This window comes from Pleurodeles waltl, chromosome 4_2 (assembly GCF_031143425.1).
Source record: "Pleurodeles waltl isolate 20211129_DDA chromosome 4_2, aPleWal1.hap1.20221129, whole genome shotgun sequence".
In the NCBI taxonomy this organism is placed as follows: Eukaryota; Metazoa; Chordata; class Amphibia; order Caudata; family Salamandridae; genus Pleurodeles; species Pleurodeles waltl.
Window position 1 is genome coordinate 559,124,909 of NC_090443.1, and position 14,924 is coordinate 559,139,832.

Sequence of the window (14,924 nt, forward strand, 5' to 3'; positions counted from 1 at the left end):
ACTCAGAAAGACTGCACCAGCTGCACACTTGGGCTTCACCACAAGAAGGACTTTGCCTGGCTTCCACTGGTTCAAGGAGGGACTCCCTGTTTGCTACAGGTGAAAAATTGCTAACCAGAGTCCCCTGCACCAACTCCTGAAAAAGTGACCAGCTGACCACTGTCCAGTGGCCAAAAAGGAGTTTGCGCCAGGTGCATTCTGGGAGTTGAAGTCCGCACTTCCCAAGGACCATCACAGAACTTCTGGACCCTTGGGGTGAGCTGTGGACCCCAAAAGAACCTTAAAAGAACATCTGGGTGAAGCCCCAGAAGTTTGGAAAAGATTGGAGAAATTTTGGAAAAAAGCTCCATAAAGTGACCGACCCGACGCGGAAATTCTAGCCGGCTTGCCTCAACCGCGACCCGGCCTGACTTCGTGGTTCGTCCCGGTAAAGAAAAACATCCAAAAAAGAGACTAAGTCCGAACGTAAAAAGTTGACCGGGACCTTCCAGCCATCGTATCCGAGAAGGGCTCCACGGACGTCGGATCAAGATCCAGGTTTACCCCGGTCGAAGGATTTTCATCTCGAAAAAACGACTAAGTCCGAAGGTAAAAATCACCACCGAGGAAACCGACTTCGCGTATCCGGACAAGGGCTCCAGGAGGTCAGATCCAACTGGCAGGTTCGTCCCGGTGAAGAAAAACTTCAAAATAAAGACTAAGTCAGAAGGTAACTTTTTAACCGAGGCTTCCCGCGACCTGTAGCCGAGCAGGGCTCCATCGCGGTCGGCCTGAAAGTTTGACTTTGTCCCGGTCCTGGTGCAACCAGATGACCCGATTGGCGCTTTTTGTTTCTATGCGCTAGAAAATAATAATACTTTAAAAATTCATATCTCCGGTTCCCCTGAACCGATTTTAATCGTTTTTGTGTCATTTTAAAGATAAAAATATAAGCTATTTTTATAAATTGGTTTTGGATTTTTAAACTGTTTCCTGTGTTTTATTTAATTACTGTTGTGTGATATTTGAATGCTTTACACTTTGTCTCCTAAGTTAAGCCTTGACGCTCGATGCCAAGCTACCAAGGGTAGAGCTGGGATTAATTTACTGAGACCTAACTGTACTTTTGTGGAGGTTTGTGGCTTGTTGCTAGGTGTAGGTACCTACCTGCCCTACCAATAACCCATTTTCCAACACCAAAGATGGACATGAACTTGTATTTAGGTTACATATATTGCTACAATGCTGCACCAATATGGCCACAAAAATTTGCAGTCACTTCCTGTCAGTATCGCAGTGTGATAACCAACCACGAATCAAGAAGCTTCTGTAATGTGCATACCACAGATGGCCACACACTTGTACGTAGGTGTGCGTATCACTGATGCACAACTAGTAATTATGTAGTTTTTGGGGCCATGGTGATCTTGCGTGCCGCGACCCGGGCCGGCAGATGGGAGGCACTGCCAAGGCGTGAACTTGGTGAGGAGCACACAGGAGACACCAACTAACAGCCCCCTGACCCTGAAAGACGGCCAGCCCGCGGGCCAGTGCAGCCCTAGGAGTGTGCGGCTGAGAGATCCAGTCGGCGTGGGGGCTCCTGTGATCTAGCACATGACCCTGGGGATGAACTGAAAAAGGGCCCGACCCCTGCCAAGAGGGCCCGAATAATATAACAAACCAACAAAACAAAACAGTTACCAACCGCATAGAAGGGAGAGACGGCCAAGACCAGACCTCCTTCATACATAGATAATCCACAGTGCAGTAGTAAAGATAATGGGGAACAACTATTTCCCCCCCACCTAGGGCTGTAGAACTATTGACTCTCAGGGAGTATTACTGGTCGAACAGGGGAAGTCTTAAAGACTGTCTAGGTGCACTTGAGGTTGTGGCGCTCCTCCTTGCTTAAAAAAAAAATCGCACCTCATCGGTGGCCCGTTGACCATAATACGGCACCATCTGCTGCAGCCACCCCAAAAGCTTTGCTGCCTTGCTCCCATATGGTCCCCACAAACCACACGCTGACTACCTGATCCCACGGAGATCATCTAGATATTATAACAGGCCACCGCTGACATCTGGGACCAGAGACATCCTTCTTTCCGGCACCAGGCATAGAGAACTATCACAGTAATCGACATCTCATCGTTGGAGCAGCTATGTTGAACGAGAGGGCTGCAAGAGGCTCACAGGCCAATACTATCACACAGTACACAGTGTCGGGAAGGGAAACAAGTGCTGTGCAGTCGGTGGACGCCGTCCCGCTGAAGGGCCACACAGCACCACACACCACATCTGAAATTCTAGCAGCCATCCATGGTACACAAGAAGCCCTTGAAACCTAAATGGACCCAATGGCCATAGACATTAACCACCTGCGCCTCAATCTCCGAAAAGTAGTAGACAGGGTGACTGCCATGGAAAGAGACCTTGTCATACTCAAGACAACCATCCAAGAACTACAATGCAAAGTGGAAAATCTTCAACCTACTGCAAGACAGCTAGAGGATTGTCTGGAGGATGCGGAGGGTCATTCCAGGCGTAATAATCTCTGCTTTCTGGGATCCCTGGAATGCGCTGCAGGACCCTTCGCAGAACTCTTCATTGAACAATTGGTTCAATCAGTGCCTTTAATCAGACTGTCCAAACTTTTCTTGCTGGAATGGGTTCATAGGTCACTTGGCCCGAACCGAAACCAGGAGCCCCGCCACGTGCCATGATTGTGCAACTGTTTAACCACAGAGACAGAGACCACATCTTTCAACATGTTTGGCCACAAGGTCCCCCCACTATGAGGGCACCACCATGCAGATTTTCCAGGACTATACCAAGAGGGTCCAGGAGCTTCAGTGAAAGTTCCTAATAGTCAAGCAGAGAATGAGAGACCACAATCTCAAATATAGCCTAATCTTTCCAGCACGTTTGGGAGAAACAACATGAAGGCAAAGTTCACTTTTTGAAACTCCTCAGCAAGCAGCCGGCTGGCTGGACTCGATCAGCCTGGATGACGGGGAAATGTTCCACGAATTGAGAGATCTCTGATGCAAAAACAACCAAGAGATGGGTAACCAATGAAAGACGCCCTCACAAAGTCAGGAGACTCCTCAATGGATCCATCATGGTGGCCAAAGAAGGAACACTACAATCTGAGACAGTCCCAACAGATCTACACAACCCATAAGCTCATCTTAGTCAACTTCCAGATAACACAGAGGAGAACACTTCCCTAGACTGAAAGTAATGGTCAGCCCAGGATCCGCTTAAAAGACTTGGGTTACTAGACAATCAAAGATCAAATGACAGGGGGAAAAAACAAACAGGGGCCACTATGCTCTAGCGTTTTTACTGCACAACATTACCAGTAACTACTCATTGAGGGGTGTACCACAATATTGGGCATTGATATAGACCTGGGAAGGAGAAGTCTGGGATTCTCCGACCGATGAGAATCACTGGACTCTTGGCAGAGAGTTTGCGACGAACAGGGCCGCAGGACCTAGATAGTATCTACATTACAATGCTTGATCTTCATCTTCATTGACTATTTATAACTGGGGGATTGGGGACTAGGGGCGGGGCACACCGACCTCATGTGAGCGCAGTTGCACCCATGGCTGCTGCCCAAAGGAGGGGGGATTGTATCAAATTGTACAGTTGCATGATGGATGGGATGGTTGGCAGAACTCTCCCCCATGGATGGGTCTTGAACTCTCATGCCACAATGGCATTACACCAGACACTTCACAGTTTGTGAGTCCTTGATGTATGGTGCCAGCATAACCCCCAAACTCGTACATCTTCCTGTCACTTTCCGGCCAATAACACTCATGGTCATCTGCACTGCTTTTTCCTTCAAACGTCGGCCGCCTACTGAGTGTCAAGTATCCATTACTTGGCAAGATAAATCTCAGATCATTCCCGACTTCTACTGACTTACTCCTTTAGTAGACGGACACCAAAAGCCCCATTGTGGAGCCTACAGGTTGAATCCATGTCTGACTCAGTATTCCACGACTCTGTAGCAAAATCTCTGACACAATATTTTGAGACTAACTGGAACACGACAAGGATTAGGGCCTACGAATATTCGTGGGATATGTATCACCACTTTGGCTAGGGTGCAGTGTGCCTTGGAACAAGATCTGACCAAGCAGGAGCCTGAATTAGAGCAATTAGAAAAACAACTTGCTTCTGATGCATCCCTGGCTCCAACATCGGATAGACAAAAATACAAGCTCTGTGAAACATGGGATCTCTTAGATAAACACAACAGAAAGAAGACTAGACAAAGCTGGTAGTTCAAGGGAGACAAGGAGGCTATTAGCTAGGCTGATCGGGTCAGAGCAAGCACTTCAACCCATACTTGCATTAAAAATAGTTATGGCACCATGAAATACACACAACAGTTAATTAATGAGATATTAGCTGCCCACCTAAGTGCAGTATACACAACACCACAATTAACGGGTAAGGATCAAGACCTAATGCCCTACCTGGATCCACTTCTATTGGCAAATCTATTTCCTGATGAACGAAAAATCTTGGGGGCCCCTCTCACCCAGCTAGAAGCACTAAAGACCTTAAAATCAGCCGAAGCGACCAGGGAGACAGCTTACCCTCTGAAATGTATAAACATTTCCCAACCATACTACTAGATAAACTGAGAGAAGTTTATGCAGAGGCGTATACGAGGGGGGAATTACTGGGTTCCATGACCGAAGCACTGATATCCCTAATACCAAAGCCAGGAAAGGAACAGATGGAGGCAGGGTCCTACTGCCTGTATCAATGTTAAATGTTGATCTTATACTTCTCAGCCATGTACTGGCAGCTCGACATCTTCCATATTTGCCTCGATTGATATGTGAGGGCCAGTCAGCTTTTATCCGGAGGAGGAACACTTTGAGAAACCTAAGGTGATTAGCACATGTGATACACGATCCACAAGTGCAGGAGGGAAGCTATGCACTGACTTTTTTGGACATAGAACAAGCCTTCGACTCCCTGCATTGGGACTATGTGTGGAGGGTACTGGAGAAGGCAGGGCTTAGCTCTCTCTATATACCTGTCCAAAAGCAAGAGTGCGAATGGGGTAATATGTCTCGGAGGAGATCCTTCTGCAAAGGGGGACTCGACCTGGATAACCCTTTTCTCCATTAATATTCATCTTTGCAATAGAACCAGTGGCATGCTGACTGTGCCATGTCCTTATAGGATGGGGCATAAAAGTGGGAGCCAGGGAACATACAGGGCCTCATTACGACCCTGGTGGTCTAATGACTGCCAGGGTCGCGGTGGTGGTCGGACCGCCGCGAATGTGACGGTCCGAGTGCCATATTATGACCATGGCGGTAGTGCCACGGTCAGACCGAAAGCACTGCCAGATTTCGACTACACAATGGTGTGGCAGTGCTGGTGGTCCTAATCCACCAGGGAAGCGCTGCAATCAGTGCTGCCCTGGGGATTACAACCCCTCTTCGCCGCCAGCGATTTCATGGCGGTAAAACTGCCATAAAAAGGCTGGCAGAGATGGGTGCAGGGGGCCTCAGGGGCACCCCTGCACTGCCCATGCACATGGGGTCCCCTGGCCAGCCCCGTTGCAATGTTCACTGTCTGCTTTGCAGACACTGAAAATTGCAACGGGTGCTGGTGCACCCTACGCACTACAGCATTGCCACTGATTCTATTAAGAGCCGGCGACAATGCTTTAGGCTGTTTCCCGGCAACCTACCAGTTGGAACTTCAGCGGACAAACTTTTCCGCCCGCCCAAGTCATAACCAGGGCCATAGTATCCCCATATACAGATGATGCCCTGATCTATCTCAGATGCCCAGACATTTCAGTCCCACTATTATTAAACATGATGCAAGAATACTGGGAATTCTCATGTCTCAGAGTTAATGTGCAAAAATCTGCCTTGTACCCTCTTGGAATCCTACTGAGACAATAACTACAGGGAAACACACTAAAGGGCCTCCCATGGAAAACAGATAAGGTCAAATATTTAGGACTACACATTACCCACGATAAACATCAATTCTATAATCTCAATCTGGGTTCGATAATTGCATACTTGGAATTTACCATACAATTTTGGAACACACTGCGATTATTAATGGGAAAAATTGTATTGTCAAAAATAGTGGTACTACCACGATGCCCAGAGATAATGCAGGGGCCTTATTATGAAATCCCAAGGTCAGTATTTAAGGAACTAGACCAGCTGCTAGTTCCTCCTGTGGCAAGGCAAATGATGTTGGGTCAGAATGTCCACACTCCAGAGAGAATGGGAGAAAGGTGGATTAGAGATCCCTGACCTCGAACTATACTATCTAGCCACCCAGGTGCAACGCTCAATACATTGGCTAGACGGGGAGCCAAATTGGGAGAGGCGTCTATTCAAGGGAGCACATGAGACCTACCAATCAAGGGAACTTATGATGAAGGGTGGAAGAATCTCCCATACATTCCCCTTTTTGATTAAACTAATGGGGAAGATGTGAGAACGTTGGTCCCGAGAGTTATCAAGAGAGCACCTTACTCCCCAGACATGGACACCTGGATACTACTTCCCTTCATACAGATGAAGCGGGTAATGTCAGCAACAAAATTGCAGAAGGGAGGTTGTCTAATGCTCTCTGACCTCTACCCCGAAGATAGATTTACCAACAAGCACAGGAATCATTTAACATAGGTTCGGGACGCTTTTAACAATTTGCTAAAATTGCGGCAATAGCCAGACAACTATGGCCCACATTCTCTGCGGCACCCTCTCTGACCCAAACACTGGGCACCTTGCTCGGAATGGCAGGGGGCTGCAGGCTCATAACACACATATACCGAACACCTTGTACAGATAGACCAGTACAACACATACCAATAGAAAATCACTGGCATTTATATATGGGAAAGGAACTTACCCCAAAGGAGTGGACCAAAGTACATATGGGGGTTAAAGAAGTAGCGGTCAGTGTCCGCTTCAAACTAATTCAATATAAATGTATACATATGCTATACCTGAGCCCCCAGACCTTTACACATCAAATACCCCTCCTGAGACAATACTTTCCCAATACTGGCCCAAAATGTGGGGCAGATGACACTGACTTTCTTCATTTGTATTGGATCTGCCTCACAATAAGGAGATACTGGGGGGAAGGCCTTGCCCAGCTGAAAGCAGCAGCAGGATGGGATGTACCACTGCAGATAAACAAGTGCTTGCTAGGACTCATACCACAAAACCCAGCTAAGAAACTCAGCAGACGCTATACAATGTTGAGCCTCGTGGTTGCCAAACAATGCATATATCTATTCAATGGCGTAGTCCTAGGGCCCCAACTAGACGTTAATGGGATTCAGATATGACAGAACGAGCAGGGGCAGAAGAGGTAACAGAAGGACCAGTAGAGACGACAGAGCCCAAGAAACACTGGTGGCCTGGGCGGAGATGACTAGGACACTACTCGTTTATGCTTGCACACAAACCAACACATACCAGTGAGTGGGATGGCCTAATAATCATGCAGGTTAAGTGAAAGGGTCTTAGGCCTGACCCCTACTCCCTGGAAGCCCGCTATAACTCTTTGAACTTGTGAAAAGACAACTCTAACACATAGGGATAACGGGAACTACATGGACCCTACATAGAAGCTGGGCTGGGAGGGAGGGGGAATGGTTGAGGAATGGTTATTCTTATTTGGTTTAACTGATTACGATATCAGCTAATCTGTGTCACAAACCAGGTCAAGCTAACCTTATTGTAGTCACTTTATGAAACAATATACATGTGAACATTACCTGATGCACTTTTTTTTTGTTCACTGTATGTTTATAAAATAAATAAAATTGTTAAAAGGAAGCAGAGCAGAAAACATGAAAAAAAAGATTAAAAAAAACACCAATAGGCAAATTGAGGCACTAGTAGTGTTAAAAATATTTTAGAAAAACAGCTCAGGAAACTGCTTAGAGGGATAAATATATCTCTAAATGGCAAAGTATTCAATAGAGGATTTGCTTCAGTTTTATAAATATCTGTATTAGGTTTAGACAACTTCATTCACATTTTAAGAAAGAATACTTACTGTTGTCACACTCTGGATAATCCAGCTTCCCCCTTATGCACTTTACTGTCATTTTGTGATTAGGTTTCTTGTAAAAACCTGGTTTACATGCAAACTCCGCCATGTTTCCATCTTTAATTTCTGTATTTTCATTTATAAGTATAATGTTCTTTGGATCCATTTCATTGGATGATGGTGTACACGATCCTGCAAACCAAAGCATTAAATTACTTAAAAAGTGGAAATAATAACACATTTTTACAATGTCAGCTCTTTGGAATAGCTAAGAATCAAGACTCAAATATGAATTTTAATTCCTATTGAGAGAAGCCACTTTTTAGGTATTAGCAAAAACCACCTCTAGTTCTATATCGGCAGACCTATTGTTTCCAATACATAACTTATACAGGGCTTCGAGTCATCCCCTTCCTTATGATTAGATAGCTTTGTTAACGGTATTATTGTCTGCTTTTTATTCAATATTTTTTCTCCCCCTTCCTATGTTTGTGCCACCCAGGAGAACTTTAATCTCACAGAGTTCTGACGGGATGAGTGATACCCTTCCACTTCATATTTGCGGTAAATCATATTTTCTATGGTGCATGTATTGCCTTTCTCTCGCCCACATTTTTCTAAATCTCCTCTACTCCTCATCAGGCGCCACACGTTACTAACTCATCTACTTATTCAATTATTTTTACAAAGGCCCCACAGCTACCAAATGCTGCTGGGATGCTTGTATCTTTTTTATGGGTTTCATGCATACTTTCTACTTCCTTTTCATAAATTGTTATTTGCCACTCTGACATGCCGATCCACTACGTTGGACAAGTAAATTAAAATTGTCTGTCATGATGCACATTTGGCTGTGCTTCTTGATACATGGTAGCCATCGTGGAACATGCTGATTTATAAAACTCATACACTGTCACCCCACATGCACTTGCAGCCTTCTTGGTGCATGTTCACATGTTGCTTAGCAGAAAGCATTGGTAAAGCTAACAGCTCAACATTTTATACCTTGGGCACATTGCCCGTGCTTGTTAATAAATAATGGTAATTTAGCACCTGGATTTTGTCTGAGCCATCATCCTGCATTTCCCTAGGGCACAGCTACTGACTAGGTGAAATTTTAACTAAACTGGCAAAATTCATGACATATTCAAATTTCGAGTTATGTAAAATGTCCTCAAATATCACATTTTGCAAATATGTTTTAATTTTTGTAGGAAAGCTTGCATCTGCCATTAAACAAATAGCACAGAAGTGGGACCTGCCAAGAGACATTTTCTGTCCAAACCAGTCTCCTGCTTGTATCATGCAAATGTTTTTACAAAAAAAGCAGGAGGTAAATTCCATGTGGTTATACAACCAGAAAAATCTGTCTAATTCTGTAATTCCCCATTTTATGGGATTTTACTTTCAATTGCAGAGTTCTGGGGAGATTTTACAGCATGGTGAAAACATCCCAGTAACATGCTGTTTCTATTTAGGACCCTTGAATTTTTGAGCAATTCTGTCATCTGAGTTTGGCAGATGGAAAAGGCCATCTGCAAACCTCCTGCAGTCAGAATGCCACCGGTGTGGCCGCCTTCCCGCAGGCCCCATTAGGAGTTTCCCACTGGGTCAGCTCGCCCAGCGAGAAACAGCCTACAACATTGATGCCAGCTCATAATTGAGCCAGCAGCAAAGCCGCAGTGCGCAGGGTGCACTAGCACCCGTCGCGCTGTTTGCTGTCTGCAAAGCAGAAAGTGAACAGCGTGATGGGGCTGGCCATGGGGGCTCCTGCACTGCCCATGCCATGTAAAAGCTGGCGGCGCGGGGTTGTAATCCCCAGGGCAGATCAGCTTGGAGAGTCGCCCTGGTGGATTAGGACCGCCAGCACTGCCAGTCCCTCCTGTGGGGAAAAACTGGAAGTGCTGGTGGTCTGACTGTGGCGCAAACGCCATGTTAGTAATGTGGCAGTCTGACCGCAAACAAAGCGGTTGGACTACAATGACTGAAGAATGCCAGGGTCGTAATGACCCCCATAATGTAAGCTTGGGTGTAATTCAAACTAGGAGTCCTATACCACGCATACATGAATGTTGCAAATTGTGTCATGCTAACCTCACTGGTGACATTTTGTACTCAAAATAAATAAACAAAACCCATCATTTCCTTCATGTGACTCATTATTCAGAATTTCAAGTTGCTTGGAAGTCCCAATGAGGGTTTGTTTGAGGCTTGAATCCCAGTCAGGGCTCCAGGAGGCCAGATATATTCTCTTGAATGCCTCCCATGCCATTTGGTGTGCAGGGATTGCAACAATTGGTAGTGCTCTGGTGGGTCCCAGGTGAGGATCCCGGGGGCCTGGTATCTGTACATCAAGTTGCAAAGTGCCTGACCTACTCTATTTGCTAGGGATGCTAAACCTCTACCGGGCCCCAAATGGAGCCCCAGAGAGCCCTGAGTTGTAATACCGGGACCCTGGGCCCTGGGCTCTGTGCACTGACCCGCCTTGTCTCAAAATGCCCCAGACAGGGAACTCACAGACATGATAAGGCCTTTCGTGCCTGTCTGAGCTCAGAAGCTGTGACTGGGCACTGCCACAGAACCCCAATGGGCCCAGGGTGGAAGTCCCCTGCCCTGGCCCCCTTTTGTGACCTGCAGTGTTGCAGAGTGGGCAGAACAGGGACCCACAGCCCCCGTGAGGTCTTCCCTACTTGTTTGAAAGCTGTGACCAGGCCCCTGGTCAGGGCCCCTGGCAGGCTAGAGACTAGAAGCCCCCAGCATTGGGCTTCCTTCTCCGGTCTGCCATGTCACAAAATGCACGGGATGACTACCGCAGGACTGGGAAGATCACTCCTCCTTGTCTGGGTTAAAAAGCTCTGACCGGACCCAGGCCGGAACTCCATGAGAGCCCCCCCATCCCTTAGCCTCTTGCTGATACCAGTTTGGGCACAGAGAACCCGGGTCTCAGAGTCCTTTTACGCTCCTAAGGTGAGTGGAATACTTTTTCATAAGTCACGGTGTGACCAGATGACCATCCTTCGAGCCAAGGTATCTGGTCACTTTGAGTCTCTGTTATCTTGTCCTATTGATGGATCATCTAACTCACCAAGCCCAGCCAGGGCTCCAGGACATCAGATCTGTTTGCTCTGATGGTCCTCTTTCACTCTGTGCATTGATTACAACAAAGCCAGGTAGCCTTCCTTCCTATTATTAGGGATGAGGTGTGAAGGACCCCATTGACTCCTGAAATTTCTCCCTATATGCCATGAAGGTTTTGGCTGGTCTGCACAGGGGTCCCAGGGACCTCAGTCTGTGGCTGCTTTCATGTCCTGTCTGATGGGCCTTTCCTCTGAGCCCTGCTTTCAAGAGAGCAGGCAGGGATGCAGCCTGGCTGCTTGTAAAGTGATCTGACCAAAGCGGATTGGGTCAGGTGGCGCTAGCCTTAGCTGTTACCTGTGGTTCAGGATCTGTGCACCTGTCTGTTGCCCTTCTCCACCAAATGCATTTGTGCAGCAGCTAAGAGCTCCCATTCTGTGAGGTGGCCCAAGCTGACCAGGCCAGTTTACATCACCTCTATGTCTTTCTTGCTCAGGATGCACCATGGCTTGGCTCTCCCCTCTGTTGTAGCAGAGCAGGCTGTCCTGTCCCTCATTCCTCTGCAGAAAAGCAGGGGCTTCCAAAGATGGCTCATGAGGGGTGTGAAGGTCAATCCAGGAACAGGCACACAACTCCTCCTCCCATCCAGCAGGTAAGGCTTTCCAGTTGATCCTGTCAGTGGCAAACTTGTGTCTCAAACAAAGCCATGTATAGGTAAACATGCTCAGCCGGTGAAACTGTGAATGGCTCATTCAATTTGTTATGGTTCTGTAGTGTAGGCATTTTTAATATAGCCTTTTGCCGTTCGCTTAAAGCATTAGGCCTTTGTGCACTTTGTTCTAGATGCATTTCATTTAGCCTTGCACTGTTATTTTTCAATAACCAGTTTCACGGTCTTGTTTAATTTTCTTCTATCATACTGTTTAGCTTACTTCAGCACCGGAGTTCTCAAACAATACATTCTTGCTCGCTCTGTGCTTTAGTCAAGGATACAGTCTGGTACATTGCCGATAGACGTGGTAGGAGTTTAGTCTTTAGGGTTCGTAGAAAGTACACATTCTTACGTTGGGACGTTTCTTAGAACACTGGCGTGTTAATTATAAAAACACTTCCTAGTCCTGGTACACATAAGAGGGAGATTCCGACCAGGGAACCACAACTAGACGCTGACTGCCCTGTTGCAGATGCTGATCCAGATCGCAGGCCTTTGCTCAGGTTTGAGGGTTGATGTCCTCCCAGGGGAACCCGAAAGGCAGGCTTAGAGCTTAACATGCTGTGCTCATAATAAAACTTAGACGAGGGAACGTAATCTAGTAGCACTATGATAGCGTAATTCGTATGTTTCACTCTCCTCGTTACTATTTCAATTCTACTGTGTTGTATGGTTCTGGATATTGCAGCTCACGCCTTGTTAACTAAACTGCAGTTGTTTTTATTAAACTAATCTATAAAAATCAAACTGCCTTTGTCATTTATATATGAGACCACATCATCTATGAGAGAACTGGTTGGGATCTGAGTGACCACGACTTCCCTGGGAAGCCATAAGATGTCATGTGCTCTGCTGCCCAATGTCTCTTCCCTCTGGAAGAGATGAGGCATTGTTGGTTAGCCGGAGCTCAATCCGGAGTTGGGGTGACCAAGATCCTTTGTCATGGGTTAGTCTTAGTCCCCCACATAGTGAATGATCGGGCCACCCAAAAATCCAGTAGTCTCATTAGGATAATGAGAGCACACGCAACAGTTCCTTTGACCTGTCTATCTGTTACTTGGATAACTGTGGTAATTCTAGAGCTGTTACATGGTAAAGAGCTTAAATCTAGTCTGGCACATTGAGGAGAAGACGATAAATGGGAGGCCCTTGGGCCACTGGTAAAATACCACTACTCTTATTGTTTGTTCACTTACCCAGTGAGGTGGGGGCAGCCCTATCGAACTCTTGCTTTTTGTTCAAAGTGCCTTGTGCCAGCTGGCTGCAATCCTCTCTGGGGACAGTGGCGAGTGTGACTAGGGTTGTACACCTGTCAAATGTATACACAAGTGTCCCAAGGTAAGCTCAATGAGGACAGAAACCTCCCACAGAGCAGAAGGGCAAAAGATTGCTTGACTGATTTTGAGTATGAATACAGACCATGAAAGCGGGGTCTCAAGTCCCATCAGGCTTTTTGGGTTTTAAGCAGACGGTGTAAGAAAAGTTACTAAGGGGTTAACTCACTTTTGGTGGCCAATCACTCACAGCGAAAATGTTTTAACCCTTTAATGTTGAGTTTAGGCTATTGTGAGAGAGGTTAGTTTTACCTGTTGTGTTGTTGCAGTAGTGATCCTGTTCAGTGCAAGAGAAATTGCAGGTCCAGGCAGCGAGCAGAGCCACCTTCCTTACCTGGGCCAGAGTCATTTAAGACTGGGGGGATGAACAGTTCATGTAATCCCCCCTGTGGGAGACCTGGTCCAAATAGGCCGGTGAAGCCAGTCAGCAGGCAGAGCCTCCTAACTGGCCTAGAACAGAGTGGTGCCTCGCCGAAAAACATTTGCCAGGTTTCAAGATGTCAACCAGTTAGCTTCTCAGTTTTGTACTGGCAAAGTATGGATATGCCAACTCAGTGAGCCACATCACCTGCTCTCAGCTTTCTTAATTTGAATTACGCCCAACATTAATACATTTTGTCAGCCGGGAATCCTAGACTGGAAATTTCACTTACAGAAAAAAACTACATTAGCTGAAGTGGTAGCAAAATTAGATAAAGTTGCTTTTAATTAACCGTCAAAATTTCATTAAACTTTCTTGAAATTACATAAATTGCACTTTTAGTATGAAATGTGGGTTGTGGTTTGTGTGACATTTTTATGTGAAGATATACCACATGTAAAGAGTCACATGAGGTAATGGTATAAGGCTCGCTAAAGCAGAAAATATATCACTGTGAGGCATTTTCTAACCACATCAGTCACAATAATTGGGTTAAATTGTACAGAATTGTGTGATGCTAAATTTCGCATAGGTTTCAAATTTGATATAACTCAGACTTTGGGAATTTGATATATTGCACCTGCGTAACTAAAACTTACCCATAAGATTAATTAGCACTGCTTTTCAGAGAGGTATGAATTAGCATTTTTCTCTAAATATGTCCTTGTATAGTAACAAATATGAAAACACGCAATATTGACTACAATATTATAGGGGGAAAAAGCCAAATATTACAACCTCTATTTTAAGTAAACTACAATAACATTACATTCTACATAAATCAATAAATCATCTACCTACATTAATTTGTTGTAACAATAAATTAAATTATAAAGACATTAAAAGAAAGTAACATGTCAAATACTTAGCAAACACAAAACAATATGAATACATAAAATTAAACACTAACAAATCCAAAATAACAAAAAATATATATTTCATATTGAAACAGAAACACTAATTAACATCCATCACAAAGGCAAAGAAGTGATCAAATAAAATTCAAATTAAACAGTAACCAGTAAAAACAACCATAAAACAATCTAAGAAATAAAAATGTAATTAATTAAAAATACAATATAAAAGGGGCAGAACATTCTCACACTTCCCACACCACAAACACTACAGCTGTAAGAAACAACACTCTGCCCCACTGCCAACAGAAAACCAAAAAAGAAAAACTACCTTCATAAGCAATAAAAATATTTTTACATAGTTGAAAGTAACTTGTTTTAAAAAAACATAAAAATACAAACAATAAACCAAACTCACTATTTCTATTCATCTACCAAACTTTAGCTGCTACAGAAAAAGTACAACACCA

General features: G+C 45.2%; 1 protein-coding gene across 1 annotated transcript in view; it reads right to left on the minus strand.

Moving 5' to 3' along the window:
• Positions 1 to 14,924, minus strand: part of LOC138293099 (complement factor H-like) — a 639,206-nt gene that overhangs the window by 241,559 nt on the left and 382,723 nt on the right. The window contains exon 19 of the mRNA XM_069232111.1: positions 8,065 to 8,250. Coding sequence (XP_069088212.1) covers positions 8,065 to 8,250 — 186 coding nt within the window. The remainder of the gene's footprint in view (positions 1 to 8,064; positions 8,251 to 14,924) is intronic.